This window comes from Trachypithecus francoisi, unplaced genomic scaffold (assembly GCF_009764315.1).
Source record: "Trachypithecus francoisi isolate TF-2019V2 unplaced genomic scaffold, Tfra_2.0 Lachesis_group4, whole genome shotgun sequence".
Classification (NCBI taxonomy): domain Eukaryota; kingdom Metazoa; phylum Chordata; class Mammalia; order Primates; family Cercopithecidae; genus Trachypithecus; species Trachypithecus francoisi.
Window position 1 is genome coordinate 104,971,472 of NW_022681469.1, and position 20,876 is coordinate 104,992,347.

At 36.5% G+C, this 20,876-nt stretch overlaps 1 protein-coding gene across 1 annotated transcript in view; it reads left to right on the forward strand.

Moving 5' to 3' along the window:
* The window catches only part of ZNRF2 (zinc and ring finger 2), a 90,953-nt gene that overhangs the window by 43,099 nt on the left and 26,978 nt on the right, over positions 1 to 20,876 (forward strand). The window contains exon 2 of the mRNA XM_033194750.1: positions 2,102 to 2,197. Coding sequence (XP_033050641.1) covers positions 2,102 to 2,197 — 96 coding nt within the window. The remainder of the gene's footprint in view (positions 1 to 2,101; positions 2,198 to 20,876) is intronic.

Below are 20,876 nucleotides of genomic sequence, written 5' to 3' on the forward strand. Positions count from 1 at the left end.
TGTATTCGTTGTAGCCTGTGTTTGGCCATTATAGTTTTTTTGTAGTTTCATTTTTAGTGGTGCCTAATCTTTTGGCTTCCTTGGGCCACATTTTTTATAGTTTCATTTTCAGGGGTGTCTAATCCTTTGGCTTCAGTGGGCGACACATAAAATACACTAACAATAGATGATCAGCTAAAACAAAAAATTCGCAAAAAAATCTCATAATGTTTTAAGAAACTTTACAAATTTGTGTTGGGCCACATTCGGCCATGCGTTGGACAAGCTTGTTTTAATCGAATCCTCTTTCCTGTTTTTTTTCTCTCTTTGGTGGTTTTCAAGAAGTTGAAGTAAACATACCTTTATTCCTTTCTTTTAAAATGCATGTAATACAGTTTGAGAAACATTGTCCAAAATCATATATTTCATTTAGGAAATTGAATACCTGGAGGATTAGCTGTGCTAAAATCTTTTTCCCAGTCCTTATAAAGTTTGGCATGAGGTATAATTCTAGCCTCACTTATTTGGTTGCAGTGAGTTTCACATCAGAGTGAAGGGAGGACAGTTCCTGTGAGAACACATGTGCTGGAACTAGAGAGCTGCCAAAACGTCTCTTTCACCACCTGTCTTAGTTGTCTCTCTCAGTGCTTCCGCTCCTGTCTACACTCTAGCTCCCTCGTCTTCATGTGGCCTTCTTTCCTGTGCTTGCCTATAGTTTCTGTTCTCTTATAAGTTCAGCTTACACCTGAACCGTCATGGACACCCCGTCTCTCTTTTACTTACTTTTGATCTTTCTGCTTAAGCTCTTCACTGCTGGCCAATATGGTTTGTCACTGTTTTTTAATCATATTTCCAAGAAAAAAAAAATGATTGGCCTATGCTATCTTTTTGTTCCACTTCTGATTTGTGCCTAGCCAAACTATAAATTGGCTCTCTGGGTTCAGGTTTCCAAACACCTTAAGGGTGTCAGGGGAGGGAGCAGTAGGACAGCAGGGGAACATGGTATATCTGAGGACTGTCTTAGCAGGAAGAAGGCAGGGATGAGACATTACCTTGGTAAGTGAGGGGGCAGAACAGAGCTAAATACATCAAATAGTCCCTTTTTTATTATGCGAATTTATTTTGAATGGAGTGCTTCAGGCAAATACTTGGTAGTGCATATGAATAATGTAGGAAACTAGCTAATTTTTAAGTGTCAGACTGCAAAAACCTGCACCCTGATCTGATGCTAGTTTCTGTTTTCATTATGACATTAGTGCCATGGTGTGGCAGAAAGACCATTAAAGTAGAAGTCAGGAGTCTTAGATTCTAGACCTGTTGTGGCTGTTCTGAAAGGCTTCACATTCTGCATCAGATAAATTTTTAAAGTTATTGAGGTAGAATAGTGTCTAAGGTACTATTTAACTATAAAACTTGTGACTCACAGTATACTATACCAACTTGGTAAAGGTAATTTCCACAAGAGTAGTAAGATTACAAAGCTTATAATAACATGAAATCATGAGTACAGGTTAACATAAAAAATTAAAAATGGGCTGGGCGCTGTGACTCAAGCCTGTAATCCCAGCACTTTGGGAGGCTGAGGCGGACGGATCATGAGGTCAGGAGATTGAGAACATCCTGGCAAACACGGTGAAACCCAGTCTCTACTAAAAATACAAAAAAATCTAGCCGGGCGTGGTAGCGGGCGCCTGTAGTCCCAGCTGCTCGGGAGGCTGAGGCAGGAGAATGGCGTGAGCCCAGGAGGTGGAGGTTGCAGTGAGCCGAGGTCATGCACACTGCACTCCAGCCTGGGTGACAGAGCGAGACAGTGTCTCAAAAAAAAAAAAAAATTAAAAATGAGAATAACTGCGCCAGTACATTAGAGAGAGATACAGGAGTTTGTAATGGACTGCATCCCTCTCATTTGAACTTGTTTTGTTTGATTAGGAGATCATCTTCATAAACTGATACAAAAGTCAGATATTATAATCACAAAATTTTCCCAACTTGAGTGGCACATAGTGTAATGCAGTAAGTGTAATATTGAAGTTTCAAATGCTTTTTGATCTTCCATGCTTTTTAAAAGCCGTACTTGGATATTCAGAATAATTAAGTAACTTGAGTTTCTTTTGTTTTTTAGGATTTAAGTGCCCTGTATGCTCAAAATTTGTACCCTCAGATGAAATGGATTTGCATCTTGTAATGTGTTTAACAAAGCCAAGAATAACCTATAATGGTAAGTCCAATGTTTTAAAATAATATTTTTAGTTAGAATTACCTTGCATTTTATGAATTTCATGTTTCCAGTTTAATTTAAAAGGAGGGAACGACCTTGTTTTCTCTCTGTTTTCACTAGTGCATTAATGCAGTGGTTCTCAAATTCTGTGATCTGAAGACTTCTTTACACTTCAAAAAATTATTGAGGACTTCAAAGAGTTTTTCTTTACGTGGGTTATATCTATCAATATTTGTCATATTAGAATTAAAACAATTTAGAATTTTAAATATATTTTGTTAAACATAAATATAATTATGTTGACAGCGTTTAAATGAAAATAAATTTTCTAAGACAAAATATTTAGTGACAAGAGTGGCATTTTCTGTATTTTTAACAAACTCTTTAATATCTGGCTTGATGACAAGGAATTCTCGTATCTGCTTTTTCATTCAGTTTATGGTGATATGGCACATCTGTGTCCTCTGGAAAACTCTACTGCTATGCTGGAGAGAATGGGAATGAAAAAGGCAGATACGGCCAGGCACGGTGGCTCACACCTGTAATTCCAGCACTTTGGGAGGCAGAGGCAGGCAGATCACCTGAGGTCCAGAGTTCAGACCAGCCTGGCCAACATGTGAAACCCCATCTCTACAAAAAAAAAAAAAAAACCAAAAGTTAGCCGGTTGTGGTGGTGCATGCCTGAAATCCCAGCTACTCGGGAGGCTGAGGCAGGAGAATCACTTGAACCTAGGAGGTGGAGGTTGTAGTGAGCCGAGATTGCGCCACTGCACTCCAGCCTTGGAGACAGAGTAAGACTCTGTCTCAAAAAAAAAAAAAAGAAAAAGGGCCAGATACTGTCTTAGTGTTACCATGAAAATCGTTTTTAGTTTGTTGATCTAAAAGGATTTCAAAGGCTCTTCCACTTCTCCTACTCTACAAGATTCTTTGGACCACACCTTGAGAACTGCTGCATTGAAATAAAATATTTTGGGTTAAGCCTAAGTAAAATGTAATGTTCATCATGGCCATTTTCAAAAGTAAGTAAGCGTGGTTGAAATTGCAACTTTTTTCTTTTTGTTTAAGAGTAAAGAGTAAACGAAGGGAACATATTTAGGAGTAGGGAGGATAAAAGTTTATTCAATAGTAAATAGATGCCTAATGGGAGAAAAAGTCAGTAAGAGAAACCCAAAACTCTACCTATGCTGTGCATATGTGTCTCTGTCTTTCCTCCCATAGACAAATTCAATCTGTGAGCTCTGGAGCTAACTGGTGTTTTTGTTAGGTCTGGTGTTTCAGACTGTTCCATTCTTTCCTGACCAAAATCTCTAGATATTCCAAAACCTAGGGAATATTTTAAATGTAGCCTTGGCATACTTTGGAATAGACTTGGGGGAAAAAAAATCAAGGAGTTCTGTCCTAACTAATGAATAGAATAAGATAAAGGAAAAATGAAAGTTTTTTTCAAAATGTTATGAAGAAACAGACTTCAAAAGCTTAAGAGAAATTTCATTTTTTAAAAATGTAACTTTTGGCCTGAAATGTGTAGAAAGGGTACCAATAAACACTATAGCCAATTGAAAGATTGGCTAAATTCAACAAATATTTTGAGCGTTGATTATGTGTGAGGTACTATGTTAGGAATTAGAGATATAGCAGTGAATGAAAAGAAATGGAGCTTACAGCCTACTAATAGTAATAGTCACTGATTTCTTTGAGCTAAGAATTAATTGGTTAAATAAAAGTAGTCTATGAAAAATTTAGTAAATATAGCAACACTTATCTGAGATTTCTCCTCAGGTAACCAAAATGTTGGCAGGGATAGAATTTAACATTGAAATGAGCTATCCAATTACTTTGGATAGTGTTTTGTAAGTTGATTTAAGAATCAGTCTCTCAATTCTTCCCTCTCCTTCACTTTTTCTAGTATGGTGGTGCTTCAGCCACCCTGTTATAGGGTTGACAGTAGGGCACTTTTTCCCAATCATTTGCTGATGAAATGTGAAAGTGGTTTTTAGCAATTACTTGGCATAGTAAATGTATCTGTTGATTATATCCTAACCTTTTTGCATTATGAAATTAAATTGGCTACTTTGCATTGTCTACTTCAAGTTTAGTTAAGAAATAGAAAGTGTTCTCTTTCAAAATTTGAGACTAAAAGTATTTGGGTTTGTTTTTCATACTTGCTCCACTATCTTCTCATACTCTATAATTGTTTATGTTTAATATGAGTGCCTTTAAATATACATAAATCTTAAGCCTCTTTCAATTTGAAAATCACAAATTTATTTGACCATATAATGATATATTTACAAACAGTCTTAGTATTCTGTACATTTACTTTTTGTGTAATATACCTAGAATACAGTCTTCTTGTGTATTGTGATATTTAACAATTTTTTAAACTTTTTTTTTTTTTTTTTTTGAGACAGAGTCTCGCTCTGTCGCCCGGGCTGGAGTGCAGTGGCCGGATCTCAGCTCACTGCAAGCTCCGCCTCCCGGGTTTACCGCCATTCTCCTGCCTCGGCCTCCGAGTAGCTGGGACTACAGGCACCCGCCACCTCGCCCGGCTAGTTTTTTGTATTTTTTAGTAGAGACGGGGTTTCACAGTGTTAGCCAGGATGGTCTCGATCTCCTGACCTCGTGATCCACCTGCCTCGGCCTCCCAAAGTGCTGGGATTACAGGCGTGAGCCACCGCGCCCGGCAAATTTTTTTAACTTTTAAGTTCAGGGGTACCTGTGCAGGTTTGTTATATAGGTAAACTTGTATCATGGGGGTTTGTTCTACAGATATTTTGTCACTCAGGTATTAAGCCTAGTATTCATTAGTTATTTTTTTCTGATCCTCTCCCTCCTACTCTCCACCCTCTGGTAGGCTCCAGTGTGTATTGTTCCCCTCTTTGTGTCCATGTGCTCTCATCATTTAGCTTCCACTTATAAGTGAGAACACGTGGAATTTGCTTTTCTGTTCCTGCGTGAGTTTGCTGGGGATAATGGCCTCCAGCTCCATCCATGTTTCCACAAAGGACATGATCTTCTTCTTTTTTATGACTGTGTAGTATTCACATGGTGTATATGGACCCACATTTTCTTTATGCAATCTATCATTTGATGGGCATTTAGGTTGATTCCATGTCTTTGCTCCTGTGAACAGTGCTACAGTGAACATACGCATGCATGTGTCTGATAACACAATGATTTATATTCCTTTGGGTATATACCCAGTAGTGGGATTGATGGGTCAAATGGTATTTCTGTTTTTAGGTCTTTGAGGAATTGCCACACTGTCTTCCACAGTGGTTGAACTCATTTACACTCCCACCAACAGTGTGTGAAGTGTTTCTTTTGCTCCGCAGCCTCTCCAACATGTATTTTTTTGACTTTTTAACAATAGGCATTCTGATGCTTGAAATGGTATCTCCTTGTGGTTTTGATTTGCATTTCTCTAATGATCAGTGATGTTGAGCTTTTTTTCATGTGATTCTTGGCCACATTTATGTCTTCTTTTAAAAAGTGTTCATCTCCTTTGCACATTTTTTCATGGGGTTATTTGCTTTTTTCTTGTAAATTTGTTTAAGTTCCTTATATATGCTGGATATTAAACCTTTGTCAGATGCTTAGTTTGCAAAAATTTTCTCCCATTCTGTAGGTCATCTGTTCACTTTGTTGATAGTTTCCTTTGCTGTGCAGAAGCTCTTTAGTCTAATTAGATGCCATTTGTCAATTTTTGGTTTGGTTGCAGTTGCTTTTGATGCCTTTGTCATGAGATCTTTGCCTGTTCTTATGTCTGTAATGATATTGCATAAGTTGTCTTCCAGGGTTTTTATAGTTTTGGATTTTACATTTAAGTCTTTAATTCATCTTGACTTAATTTTTGTATATGGTTTAAGGAAGTTGGCGTGGGGGGTGCGGGGGGGGGGGGGTCCAGTTTCAGTCTTCTGCATATGGCTAGCTAGTTATCCCAGCACCATTTATTGAATAGGGAATCCTTTCTGTATTGCTTGTTTTTGGTCAGATTTGGATATTTGACAGTTTTTAATTTCCTGATTTGACTGCCTAAGTCATTAAACTTTTCTGCTAGATCACTTGTTTGGTGTCTTAAGAACTAATATATAACCTTCTGCTTGGGGATACTGTAACAACCAAATATTTTGAGTTTTAAATATTTGACAGTATTTCAATCTAGATATTAATAAATGTCTTGCAATATGTAAAGTAAATAGTTATAGGCATTCTTAAAGTTGCTGACTGAAACCTTTAAAAAATTTTTAAAATATATATTTGTTTTTAGAGTCAGGATCTTGTTTTGTTGCCCAGGCTGGAGCTCAGTAGCTATTTATAGGCACTGTCATGGCACACTACAGCCTCAAACTCCTAGGCACAAGTGATCCTCCTACCTCAGCCTCCTAAGTAGCTGGGACTACAGGAACATACCACCATGCCTGGCTTCTTTTATTTTTTATTTTGTAGAGGTAAAAAATTCAAAGTATGTATTAACTGTGTAAACATTCACAGCAAGAAGCAAATACAGCCTCTTAATAAAAACTGTGTATAGTTTTTGAGGTTTTAAAACTAGCTCTTGGACAGTGGTCAGTTATGAGTAAGTGAAAGAGAAAGGAGCTTTGCCTGGACTGATTTGGAGGGTTACAGAGAGGTGGCAGGTTAATAATGTACTTTCCTATCATAGGCAAGGGGAATTCTAATACCGCCTTGTTTTAAAGCAGAACCCCCCCCACCCCCCAGAAAAAAAGTCTGTCACAGGTGATGAGTCCAAATGGAAATTGGCCTCTTTAATACCTAAGCAAACCATCTAGGATTATTATAAAGTAGAACAAGGTAAAGCCAGAGAATCTCTAAAACTGAATCTTTTTAGTCAACTGGATTCCTCACAATTTTGTATTTGAATTCCTGCATGTTGATTGTATAGAGAGATGCATCAGATATATTGGGCCTCTAAATTGTGTTAGTGCTCAAACAAGAACTTTTTTTTCAGCATAGTGCTTATTTAACTTACACTTTTTGTAGCCTTTTCCAAAGTAGCTAGATCTGAAATTTTGAAGTTTGTTTAGTGATTGTTAACTGTCTATAAACATTCATAGTTATAACACAAGAATAGTGGGGCTTATTTTCTTCAGACTGGATATATTTATATAGATAAGCTCCTGAATTGGATGAGTTCCAGAAATTCAAATATAAGTTGATGGTTTAGAGTTTCAGACCCTTTCTCACAGAGATGATATTTGAAATATTGGTTATTCAGACTAGCTCACCAAAACCTTCTTATTTTTTTAAATGCACAATGTATCAGAACACCCACATCCTAGTACCTGAAGAAGAAATTGGCTGACTAGGTAGAAGCTCTCAGGGGTTGGGCAGCTGGCTCACAGAGGTCCCAATGGGATGCCCAAGGCTGACAGAGCAGGGAAGGATTTTGAATGATGTAGGTGGCATTATCTATTGCAGATGGTATTTTGGCAGTTTGAAAAAAATTAAGAATGCCGCAGTGAGTCTTCATCAACATAGATTGCCTTCATGTCAAGGACTGCCTGTTTCATATACTTTTCTCTCTTTCATGTGCTTCATTGTTGAGTTTATGGACCTAGTAATTCCTTGTATAGTCTATGAACCTAATACAGATTTTATGAGTATAGAGACTCTTCATTTCCTTGCTCCTTATCTTCTAGGATATTTCAGACAAGCCAAAAAGTGAATTAAATATTATTAGCAAATTCTTAGTTTTTAAAGAAGTTTTGTTATGTGTACATAATAGTACATTTACGGGGGTACATGTGATATTCAGATACAAATGTACAATGTGTAATGATCAAATCAGGATAATTGGGACATCCATCACCTCAAGCATTTATAATTCCTTTGTATTAGGAATATACCAGTTCTGCTCTTCTAGTTATTTTGAAATACACAATAAATTATTGTTAACTGTAGTTGTCCTATTGTGCTTCCAAACACTAGGTCTTATTCCTTCTATCTGACTGTATTTTTGTACCCATTAATCAAACCATCTTTATATCCCCCCTTCCCCAGTTCCCTTCCCAGCCTCTGGTAACCATCATTCTTCTGTCTCCATGAGATCAGTTTTGTTTTGTTTTGTTTTTTAAGCTCCCACATAATGAGTGAAAATATGCTATACTTATCTTTCTGTGCCTGGCTTATTTCACTTAACATAATGTCCTCCAGTTCCATCCATGTTGTTGCAAATGACAGGATTTCATTCATTTTCATGGCTGAATAATACTCCATTGTTTATAGTTACCACGTTTTCTGTATCCATTCATCTGTTGATGGATACTTAGGTTGATTCCATATCTTGATTATTGTGAATAGTGCTGCAGTAAACATGGGAGTGCAGATATTTCTTCGATATACTGATTTCCTTTCTTTTGGATATATATCCAGTAACAGGATCGCTGGATCATATGGTAGTTCTCTTTTTCATTTTTTGAGGAAACTCTGTGCTATTCTGCATAGTGGCTGTGCAAATTTACATTCCCACCAACAGTGTACAAGGGTTCCCCTTTCTCCACAGCCTTGCCAGCATCTGTTATTGCCAGTCTTTTTAAAGATAAATGCCATTTTAACTGGGGTGAGATCATATCTTACTGTAGCTTTGTTGTAGCAAAGTCTTAGTCTTGATTGTATTGGTCTTTAAACCATACCTGATCATGGTATACTTTATATCATATAAAGTTTGGTTTTTACTGTAGACTTCTGTGATTCAAGGCAGTAAGGTTTATTTATATTTAAGGAATCTTTGTTTTACTTGTAGTTGGTACCGTGTTTGTGCATGTGTACTTAGAAGAGGTACAACTTGAAATAAAGTTGTCTTCTGGCAGTTAAATTATAAACTTGTGAATCGAAACAGTATTCAGAATCATCAGAAAGAAGACCAACTCTATGGACGGAGCAAGATTTGACTATTACCCTGTTAAAGTAAACATATTTGAAGAAAGATTGAGCCAGTTGGAAGGCAATTTGTTCTGAAGTAAAAGTGATGAAAACAGCTGCCAATTTCTACACTGTCTATGGGAGAATCTATTTTGTCAAACTCACACAAATACTGCAGGTGATTGTATCAGCACTTTGATTCCAGTGTGCACATGCAGCCTGCTAATCATCTGGGTTCCTGTCTAACACGTTTGCAGGAAAGAGCATATTTTTTCCCACTGTAGATATAATCTGGTCTTCCAGGGAGTTGAGGTACTATTATAAGTTATAAGCCTGCCTTCTGCCTTATATACTACATTTTCTTGGTTTTAAGATTCTCCCCTCAAAACACATTTTAATCTTTCTGAATTCAGGATGCTTTCTGAAATTGGCATTTTTTAAAACTGAAGTTAAAAAAAGAAAAGAAAAGAAAACTTGCCAGCTACTAAGCAGAATTTTAAATAAGGAAGTCTTAAGTTATCGCTGCCTGAGCATGTGTGAACTTTGCCTTCTGTGGCAGGTTTCTGTTCTCTGATTTGATGTCTCTGTTCATTTATGTACATTAGTGGTTTCTATGGTTGAGTTTTAACTTAAATGTGGATCCCTAATTGTAGTCTTAAGTAACTTGATAAAGCTTACATTATGAGGCAGAATTGAAGAGCTATTTTTTATATTACAAACTAACTGTTCTCCATGGAGTAATGTTAAAGGCAATAGAAAATGTCAAATCCCTTTTACTGCCTTACAAAAATCTCAAAGTAGGTGATATCCCAGAATAGCCTGGCAGAAACAAATCCAAAACTGTTCGTCAACCCATATGGGATTCCTTTACTAACATACAGTCTCTATTAATGGTGAACTTGTGATGAAAAATGACAAATAAGGAGTGAGAGTAAGCAGATACAAGAATTATTACCCCCAAGAATGTTTAAAATGAACAGCTTTATTTTCTAATTGTTAAAATTATAAACATGAATAGGAAATATGGGAAAAAATAAGACACTGTAAATAAAGAACAGGAAGTTTTGAAAAAGATTCAGATTTAACTAGACATTAATCATTGAAATTAGAGTCTTGCTGAATAAATAAAGTGGCAGATTAGATAGAGCTGCAAGGAGAATTAGTCAAGTATAAGGTAGTTCTGAGGAAATTACACAGAGTATAACAGAGAGAGAAGCATGGAAAATATGAGAGAGCACTTGGCATGGAGCCTGGAATGAAAGCATCCACCATACATATAAAAATTGCAGAAAAAGAAATGGAATTGTGGAGAGGCATTATTTGAAGGGAAATGCTGGAGAACCTTATAGAATTGCTGAAAGCTAGAAATTCTCAGATGGAAAGAGCACAGTGATCCTAACTGGCATAAATAAAAATAAATTCGTACCTAGAGACACCATAAACCACAAATACCAAACAAAAAGAGAAAAAGGTTATTGTAACCCAAAAAATAATATTTTACCTTGTTCCATTAGTGTTAACATTTCTAAAATGCTTCTTGTTTTATGGAGTAATTAGAAATTTAGCAGATGTTTACTTTATAAAGATAATGGATCAGAAATGGTCATGTAAGAAACTTGACAGGAGTTATAGTCTCATCCAGTTACCAAAATTGTAAGCCCATTTTATATGGCACTAAATTCAATTTTACTTCCCTTCTATAAATACACATAGCTGCCCAAAAGTAGCACCAATTTGTGTTTAAATTGTTACAAAGTATAGCAGTATTTTGTTCAAACTTTAAATTCAGCTTGTTGAGTCCAGATTCTAATTCTGTCACTTAATAGGAGGGTAATCTTAGTCTTGGTTTTCTCTCTTATAAAAAATGAGCCTAGAAATAGTACCTGTCGTCATAGAGTTACTGTGAAAATCAAATGAGAAATCATGCATGGTTCTTCACAGGTAATGAGTGCTTAAGTTAACAAGACCTGTTGCTATTACTAAGAAATATTACTATTGACTTTGAGAGGTAAACATGCTGTAGATGCCCTGTTCCCTTTTTAAAAAAAAAATTTCAGTTGAGGAGGTGGGGTACATGTGCAGATTTATTACATTGATTTATTGTGTAATGCTGGCATTTGGGCTTCTAGTAAACCCGTTCCCCAGGTAGCAAGCATAGTACCTAATAGGTAGTTTTTCAACCCTTGTCCCCCTCCCTGTCTCCCCACTTTTGGAGTTCCCTGCGCCTGTTTCCATCTTTATGTCTGTGTGTACCCACTGTTTAGCTCGCACTTATAAGTGAGAACATGGCCGTATTTGATTTTCTGTTTCTACGTTAATTTACTTAGAATAATAGCCTCTAGCTGCATCCATATTGCTGCAGATGATATTGTTTCATTCTTTTTTTATGGCTGTGTAGTATTCCATGGTATATATGTACCACTTTTTCTTTATTCAGTCTACCATTGATAGGCACCTAGGTTGATTCCATGACTTAGCTGTTGTGAATAGTGCTGCAATAAACATACAAGTGCAGGTGTCTTTTTGGTTGAATGCTTTCTTTTCCTTTGGGTGGATACCCAGTAGTAGGATTGATTGCTGGGTTGAATGGTAGTACTGAGTACTGGGTTAGTTCTTTGAGAGATCTTCATACTGCTTTCCACAGGGGCTGAACTAATTTACATTCCCACCAACAGTGTGTAAGTTTTGCCTTTGCTCCATATCCTCACCAACCTCTGTTATATTTTGACTTTTTTTTTTTTTTTTTTTTTGAGATGGAGTCTCGCCCTGTTGCCCAGGCTTGGAGTACAGTGGCTTGATCTTGGCTCACTGCAACCTCTACCTCCCGGATTCAAGCAGTTATCCTGCCTCAGCCTTCTGAGTAGATGGGATTACAGGCACCTACCACTATACCTGGCTAATTTTTGTAGTTTTAGTAGAGATGGGGTTTCGCCATGTTGGCCAGGCTGGTCTTGAACTCCTGACCTCAGGTGATCCACCCACTGTGGCCTCCAAAAGGACTGGGATTACAGGCTTGAGCCTCTGCGCCTGGCCATATTTTGACCCCCCCCCCCCCCCCCCCCCCCCCGCCCCGAAGCAGAGTTTTGCTCTTATTGCCCAGGCTGGAGTGCAGTGGTGCCATTTCGCTTCACTACAACCTCCGCCTCCCAGGTTCAAGCAATTCTCCTGCCCCAGCCTTCCAAGTAGCTGGGATTACAGGCACCCACCACCATGCCTGGCTAATTTTTGTATTTTTAGTAGAGGCGGGGTTTCACCATGTTGGCCAGGCTGGTCTTCAACTCCTGACCTCGTGATCCTTCCATCTCAGCCTCCCAAAGTGCTGGAATTACAGGCATGAGCCACTGCACCTGGCCCATATTTTGCCTTTTTAATAGTAGTCATTCTGACTTGTGTGAGGTGGTATCTCATTGTGGTTTTGATTTGCATTTCTCTGATGATTAGTGGTGATAAACATTTTTCCATATGTATGTTGGCTGCTTTGTATGTCATCTTTTGAGAAGTGTCTGTTCATGTCCTTTGCCCACTTTTTAGTGGGGTTGGTTTTGCTTGTTGATTCAAGTTCCTTATAGATTCAGGATATTAGTCCTTTGTTGATGCACCACTTACAAATACTTTCTCCCATTCTGTAGGTTGTCTTTTTACTCTGTGGGAATTCCTTTTGCTGTGAAGCAGCTCTTTAGTTTAATTAAGTCCCAAATGTCAATTTTATTTTTGTTACATTTGCCTTTGAGGTCTTACTATAAACTTTTTTGTCTAGGCCAATGTCCAGAAGAGTTTTTCCTGGTTTTTCTTCTAGGATTTTTAAAATGTTTGAAGTCTGACATTTAAGTCTTTAGTTCATCTTGAGTGAATTTTGATACATAGTAAAAGGTAGGGGTTCAGTTTCATTCTTCCGCGTGTGACTAGGCAGTTTTTCCAGAACCCTTTATTGAACAGGGTGTCCTTTCCCCATTGTTTATTTTGGTTGACTTTGTAGAAGATCAATTGATTGTAGGTACGTGGCTTTATTTCAGAGGTCTCTCTTCTTTTCCATTGGTCTTTGTGTCTATTGTACCAGCACCGTGATGTTTCCGTTACTATAGCCTTGTAGTATAGTTTGAAGTCAGGTAATGTGATGCCTCTGGCTTTGTTCTCTTTGCTTAGGTTTGCTTTGGCTACTTTGGCTCTTTTTTGGTTCCATATGAATTTGAGAACAGATTTTTTGGATTCTGTGAAAAATGACGTTAGTAATTTGATAGAATTGCATTGAATGTATAGATTGCTTTGGGGGAGGACTCTATTATCTAAAATGCTAACAAATCTAAAATTTTTCTTTCAATATGTTATTTAAAAATCTCATAGTTATTTAATTCCAAGTTAGAAGTCTGTAAGTCTTGCATGACAGCATTAGTCCTATAATATGTAAGGGTGTAGGGAGTGGGAGGTTAATTAGAAAACTACTGCTATCATATGTGACAACTTAAAGCTACAGTTTAGTGGAAAAATATATAATATTTTTATATATTATATAGAATATATTATTAAATATATATTAAATATATAAAATATAAAATATAATATATAGTATATTATATAAATATATAATATATTGTAAATATATATTTATACATATATAAAATATATATTTTATATTATATATGTTATATAAAATATGTAATATTTCTACTTTTTATAAGCAATGTGGTGTCCTACAGCTGACTTAGGAAGTTTAGATTTGATGACAGACAGATTGCTTACTAGGATTCTAGCAGAAATTAATCTTTGTAAGAAGCATAAAACCTTCTATAGTCTATATAGAAATAGAAATACTGTAAAAGTACATGGATAAATGTATTTATGTTGAGGTACTTTTTTTTCTTTATGGGTTATTTTAAAAGAAGATGCATAGAAGAGAAATTAAAATAAAAATACTTAGTTTATGAGAAAGAAGGAAGTCCTGATGGATCTAGAAGGCCTGAAGTAGGATTGAGGTGCTGATGGATCTAGAAGGCCTGAAGTAGGATTGAGGTTCTATTTCTGATTTCATGAATGTTTGAGGACTATGACATTTGTTTTCTTTGTTTACTGATTCTTAATTTACCTTATCATTTCATAAACCTTTTTATTAACCCTGCCTTTTGGGAGGGTTCTCGTTTTCCTTCTGTGACTTTCATAAGGTTGACTTCTGTATCATTCCAACATTCCAAGAAAGCTTTCTTGAGTTTAAAAGGAAAGAAGAGAGAAAACAGTACAAGGGACCAAGTGAAACAGCATAGCTGTCCTCACACTTTAAAAGCTTTTATTCTCCCGGTCATAGTTTTTATTTTCGTTAAGATGCGGTATTGGTGAAATCTGATTTTAAAGGGTGAAAATACTTTTCCAAATTTATCTCATTTTTGTGTTTCCTTTATTAAGGAGCACAGCTATGACTCAGCCCACATCTGTCTGCAGTTTTACCCTTTTACAAAATTATTATATACACATATATATACATATATGTATACATACAGTAAAAATAAATTAGTTCTTAAATTAGTTCTTCATTCTTGAAAGGATGAAGAAGATTTGAAAGAAAGGGAGGCCACGTTTAGAGATAACTAGGAAGGTGTAGTTTGGGGCAAGAGAGAATGCTAAAGGAAAATTGAAGGCAGAAAGATGAATTATAGCTGTATAATGAAGTTCTTTTATAAACTATTTGGAACTTGGAATATTTATCTTATATTAGTATGCAAAAGTATTTGTAAGGAAAATAATTTCTTTAAAGATGAGTTTGGAGATAGGTTCATTACTTTACATGTTCAGGGTGTAGGTGATGTGTTGGAAGGGGAAAGAGGCATATGTCAGAGGCATTATAAAGAAAGAGTGAGCTGTGTTTACTGAGTGCTGGAAACGACTTGAAGGTTAGCAGTGGGGTGACTCAATTCAGGGTTAAAGAAATTATGAGAGTACCTAGCTGCTGTAAACTGTATGCCAGAGGTGTTAATCTTTGCAAATGTGAAAATCATAAAATGTGATTCTTAATGATTTTTCTAAAGGAAGGAGTAAAGATATTACAAAGGATGCTTGTATATTTTGTTGAGTTCAGGAAACATTTTAGAGAAGATTGGTAAAGAAATGGCTTGTAAATATTTTTCCAGTGACTACATATTACTTGCATAAAACTTTTAAAAGTGCTCCTCCTCCCACCTTAAGTCAACATTGCCCTGATATCCATAGCACTGCCTTGGACTTGCCTCAGAGTATCTGAGGCCGTAAGATGTATCTTCTCAGCCACTGAGTAGTTTGGTTTCAGGGAGGGCAATATTAACACAATGGCTCTGTTTTGAGGGGAACTGTATTTAATTCTTAATAGTTTAAGTGTTTTAAGGTAACAAAAGTAATAAAGGAAAATAATGAAAGTATTTTAGGCATAGAGATGTTTTTCTTATAGCTTTAGTTATCTGAGATTTTAATTTTGTGTTAATTTCTAGCTAGTTTCTCATTTAATTTTTAACTTTTTCTTTGATTCAGAGATTATGTAGAAAAGATACATTATAATTGCAAAGAAAATTTAGGGGAGCAGGGAGATGTGTAATGGGAAATCATTTTGATCTTGGTATTAGAGAAAGCTGACCATACTTCTCTATATTTTTTAAATGTTTTGATGTTTTCTGTGTGGTCAAGTACATCATTGAGTTCTGGAAATTGTGAATATAAGAGAAGCATATATATTTTCTTCTGTAGAGTGTAAAATCTGCTTTTTTCTGACACATACATAGACATGTATGTGTGTGTATATATATGTATTAGAAAACATATGTGTATGTGGGTGTACTTCCAATAAATTGAATTTGGTTGTATTATTGAAACATTTTGTATCCTTTATTCTGTTTGGTCTACATAGTCTGACAAATTTGAAACGTTTATTAAAGCATCCCTACTGTGACTGTGGTTTTATCAATTTTTTAAAATTTTTAAAGTCTCTTGGTTGCTTTGGTAATATTTGCCTTGCAGTAATGTTTTCTGGTTTTATAGATTTCATAACTATGTTGTTCGCACAAATACTTATGACTTATATTCTTTTTGGATTGAATCTTTTTATGTTATAAAGCATTTATCTCTATCCCATGTAAGGCTTTTAGCCTTATATTCACTTTATCTATTTTTTTTTCTTATGCTTGTTAGAAACCGCCCAGGGTCTGAGATTATAGCCTACTTGCAAGCCAGCAAATTAGCCTGGCTACATTTTTATGGATTCCCACAGAATATATGAGACTCCTTAATCAAAATCAAGGAACTTCATTAATCGTAGCAATAGCAGTAGCCAGAATATCAGCATTTTCTTGTATCAGTTCCTTAAGCCGCAAGAGGGCCAGGTGACATCTCCTCACTCAGTGAGTTGCATTGCCGAAGAGGGAACCCCTGAGCTTTGGGAAACTAGATCTTTTATCTTGGGAAGTAAACATGTCTGTTCTTTTCTCTGGAGGTGACACTGTCTCTATTTTCCAGGGCTATTTGCTCTTACAAACATGTTTGAAAATTGGTCTAAAACCTGCAGAAACATGAGACACCCATGGAGAATTGTCTTCCCCAGCTTTTTTTTTTTGCATTTGCTTGCTATCTTTGCTGCTTTATTATAAATAAATTAATAAAATAATTTTCTCCATTTTAAATTAATTTAAATTTTATTTTTGAATAGATAATATGTTTGCATGGTTCCTATACAAAGAGATACAAAGTATGTCCAGTGAAAACTCTCCCTCTCGCCTGAATCACCTTAACAGAGGTAGCCAGTACTACCAGTTTCTTGTGATCCTTCTAGAGATATTTAATGTATATGCAAAGATACATATATTCTTCCCACACTACTTTTTACACTGTTATACCCTGCTGTACACAATTCTGAACCTTCGTAATATATGCTAGCAGTTATTCCAGATGACCTTCATCATTGTTTACAATTGTCTTATATTTCATAGGTAGATAAACTGCAATATATTAACCAGTCTTGTGTCCATAGATGGATATTTAAACTGTTTCTGGTATTTTGTGTGTGTATGAGTATGTCTATGGGTTGTAGTCCTTGAGGCCTTCCTTAGTAATCAGGGATTATGTACATTTCTATTTTTGGTAAGTATTTGTCAGATTCCTGTCCAAAGATGCTGTGCCCTTTTTTTTTTTTTTTAATTCTGGGATACATGTGCAGAACACGCAGGTTTGTTACATAGGTATACACGTGCCATGGTGGTTTGCTGCACCCATCAGCCCTTCATCTACAGTACATATTTCTCCTAATGCTATCCGTCCCCTAGCCCCCCACCCCATGACAGACCCCAGTGTGTGATATTCCCCTTCCTGTGTCCATGTGTTCTCATTGTTCAACTCCCACTTATGAGTGAGAACATGTGGGGTTTGGTTTTCTGTTTCTGTGTTAGTTTGCTGAGAATGATGGTTTCCAGCTTCATCCATGTCCCTGCAAAGGACATAACCTCATCTTTTCTAATGGCTCCATAGTATTCCATGGTGTATACGTGCCACATTTTCTTTATCCAGTCTATCATTGATGGGCATTTGAGTTGGTTCCAAGTCTTTGCTATTGTGAACAGTGCTGCAATAAACATAGCTGTGAATGTATCTTTATAGTAGAATGATTTATACTCCTTTGGGTATATAGCCAGTAATGGGATTGCTGGGTCAAATAGTATTTCTGGTTCTAGATCCTTGAGGAATCACCACACTGTCTTCCACAGTGGTTGAGCTAATTTACACTCCCACCAACAGTGTAAAAGTGTTCCTATTTCTCCACATCCTCTCCAGCCTTGTTTCCTAACATTTTAATGATTGCCATTCTAACTGGCATGAGATGGTATCTCATTGTGGTTTTGATTTGCGTTTCTCTAATGACTAGTGATGATGAGCTTTTTTAAATGTTTCTTGGCCACATAAATGTCTTCTTTTGAGAAGTGTCTGTTCATATCCTTTGCCCTCTTTTTGATGGGGTTGCTCATTTTTTTCTTGTAAATTTAAGTTGTTTGTAGATTCTGGATATTGGCCCTTTGTCAGATGGATAGATTGCAAAAATTTTCTCCCATTATGTAAGTTGCCTGTTCACTCTGATGGTGGTTTCTTTTGCTGTGCAGAAGCTCTTTAGTTTAATTAGATCCCATTTGTCAATTTTGGCTTTTGTTGCCATTGCTTTTGGTGTTTTAGTCATCAAGTCTTTGCCCATGCCTATGTCCTGAATGTTATTGCCTAGATTTTCTTCTCGGACTTTTATGGTTTTAGGTCTTATGTTTAAGTCTTCAATCCATCTTGAGTTAATTTTTGTATAAGGTTTAAGGAAGGGGTCCAGTTTCAGTTTTCTGCATATGGCTAGCCAGTTTTCCCAACACCATTTATTAAATAGGGAATCCTTTCCCCATTGGTTGTTTATGTCAGGTTTGTCAAAGATCAGATGGTTGTAGATGTGTGGTATTATTTCTGAGGCTTGTTCTGCCATTGATCTATATATCTGTTTTGGTACCAGTACCATGCTGCTTTGGTTACTGTAGCCTTGTAGTACAGTTTGAAGTCAGGTAGTGTGATGCCTCCAGCTTTGTTCTTTTTGCTTAGGATTGTCTTGGCTATACAGGCTCTTTTTTGGTTCCATATGAAATTTAAAGTAGTTTTTTCTAATTCTGGAAAGAAAGTCATTGGTAGCTTGATGGGGATAGCATTGAATCTATAAATTACTTTGGGCAGTATGGCCATTTTCACGATATTGATTCTTCCTACCATTGAGCATGGACTGTTTTTCCATTTGTTTGTGTCCTCTCTTATGTCCTTGAGCAGTGTTTGTAGTTCTCCTTGAAGAGGTCCTTCACATCCCTTGTAAGTTGTATTCCTAGGTATTTTTTTCTGTTTCTAGCAGTTCTGAATGGGAGTTAACTCATGATTTGGCTCTCTGTTATTGGTGTATAGGAAAGATTGTGATTTTTGCACACTGATTTTGTATTGTGAGACTTTGCTGAAGTTGCTTATCAGCTTAAGGAGATTTTGGGCTGAGATGGGGTTTCTAGATACACAATCATGTCATCTGCAAACAGAGACAATTTGACTTCCTCTCTCCCTGTTTGAATACCCTTTATTTCTTTCTCTTGCCTGATTGCCTTGGCCAGAACTTCCAATACTATGTTGGCTAGGAGTCGTGAGAGAAGGCATCCTTGTCTTGTGCTGGGTTTCAAAGGGAATGCTTCCAGCTTTTGCCAGTTCATTATGATATTGGCTGTGGGTTTGTCATAAATAGTTCTTATTATTTTGAGATACATTTCATCAATGCCTAGTTAATATTGAGAGTTTTTAGCATGAAGGGTTGTTGAATTTTATCAAAGGCCTTTCTGCATCTATTGAGATAATCACATGGTTTTTGTCATTGGTTCTGTTTATGTGATGGTTTATGTTTATTGATTTGTGTATGTTGAACCAGCCTTGCATCCCAGGGATGAAGCTGACTTGATGGTAGTGGATAAGCTTTTTGATGTGCTGCTGGATTCAGTTTGCTAGTATTTTAATAGAGGATTTTCGCGTCGATGTTCATCAGGGATACTGGCCTAACATTTTCTTTTTTTGTTGTGTCTCTACCAGGTTTTGGTATCAGGATGATGCTGGCCTCATAAATTGAGTTAGGGAGGAGTCCCTCTTTTTCTATTTTTTGGAATAGTTTCAGAAGGAATGGTACCAGCTCCTCTTTGTACCTCTGGTAGAGTTTGGCTGTGAATGTCTGGTCCTGGGCTTTTTTTTTTTGGTTTGTAGGCTATTAATTACTGCCTCAATTTCAGAACTTGTTATGGTCTATTCAGGGATTCGACTTCTTCCTGGATTAGTCTTGGGAGGGTATCTGCGTCCAGGAATTTATCCATTTCTTCTAGATTTTCTAGTTTATTTGCGTAGAGATGTTTATAGTATTCTCTGATGGTTGTTTGTATTTCTGTGGGATCGGTGGTGATATCCCCTTTATCATTTTTTATTGTGTCAATTTGATTATTCTCTCTTTTTTTCTTTGTCTGGATGGGGTCTACCTATTTTGTTAATCTTTTCAAAAAACTAGCTCCTGGATTCATTGATACTTTGGAAGGGTTTTTTGTGTCTCTTACCTCCTTCAGTTCTGCTCTGAGTTTATTTCTTGCCTTCTACCAGCTTTTTGATTTTGTTTGCTCTTGCTTCTCTAGTTCTTTTAATTTTGATGTTAGGGTGTTGATTTTAGATCTTTCCTGCTTTCTCCTGTGGGCATTTAGTGCTATAAATTTCCCTCTAAACACTGCTTTAGCTGAGTCCCAGAGATTCTGGTAACGTTGTGTCTTTGTTCTCATTTGTTTCAAAGAACTTATTTATTTCTGCCTTAATTTTGTTGTTTACCCAGTAGTCATTCAGGAGCAGGTTGTTCAGTTTCCATGTAGTGGTGCTTAATCATGATGTCTAATTTGATTGCACTGTGGTCTGAGAGACTGTTTGTTATGATTTCCTTTCTTTTGCATTTGCTGAGGAGTGTTTTACTTCCAATTTTGTGGTCAATTTTAGAATAGATGCGATGTGGTGCTAAGAAGAATGTATATTCTGTTGATTTGCAGTGGAAGATTCTGTGGATGTCTATTAGGTCTGCTTGGTCCAGAGCTGAGTTCAAGTCCTGAATATCCTTGTTAATTTTCTGTCTTGTTGATCTGTGTAATATTGACAGTGGGGTGTTAAAATCTCCCACCATTATTGTGTGGGAGTCTGAGTCTCTTTGTAGGTCTCTAAGAACTTACTTTATGAATCTGGATGCTCCTGTATTGGCTGCATATATATTTAGGATACTTAA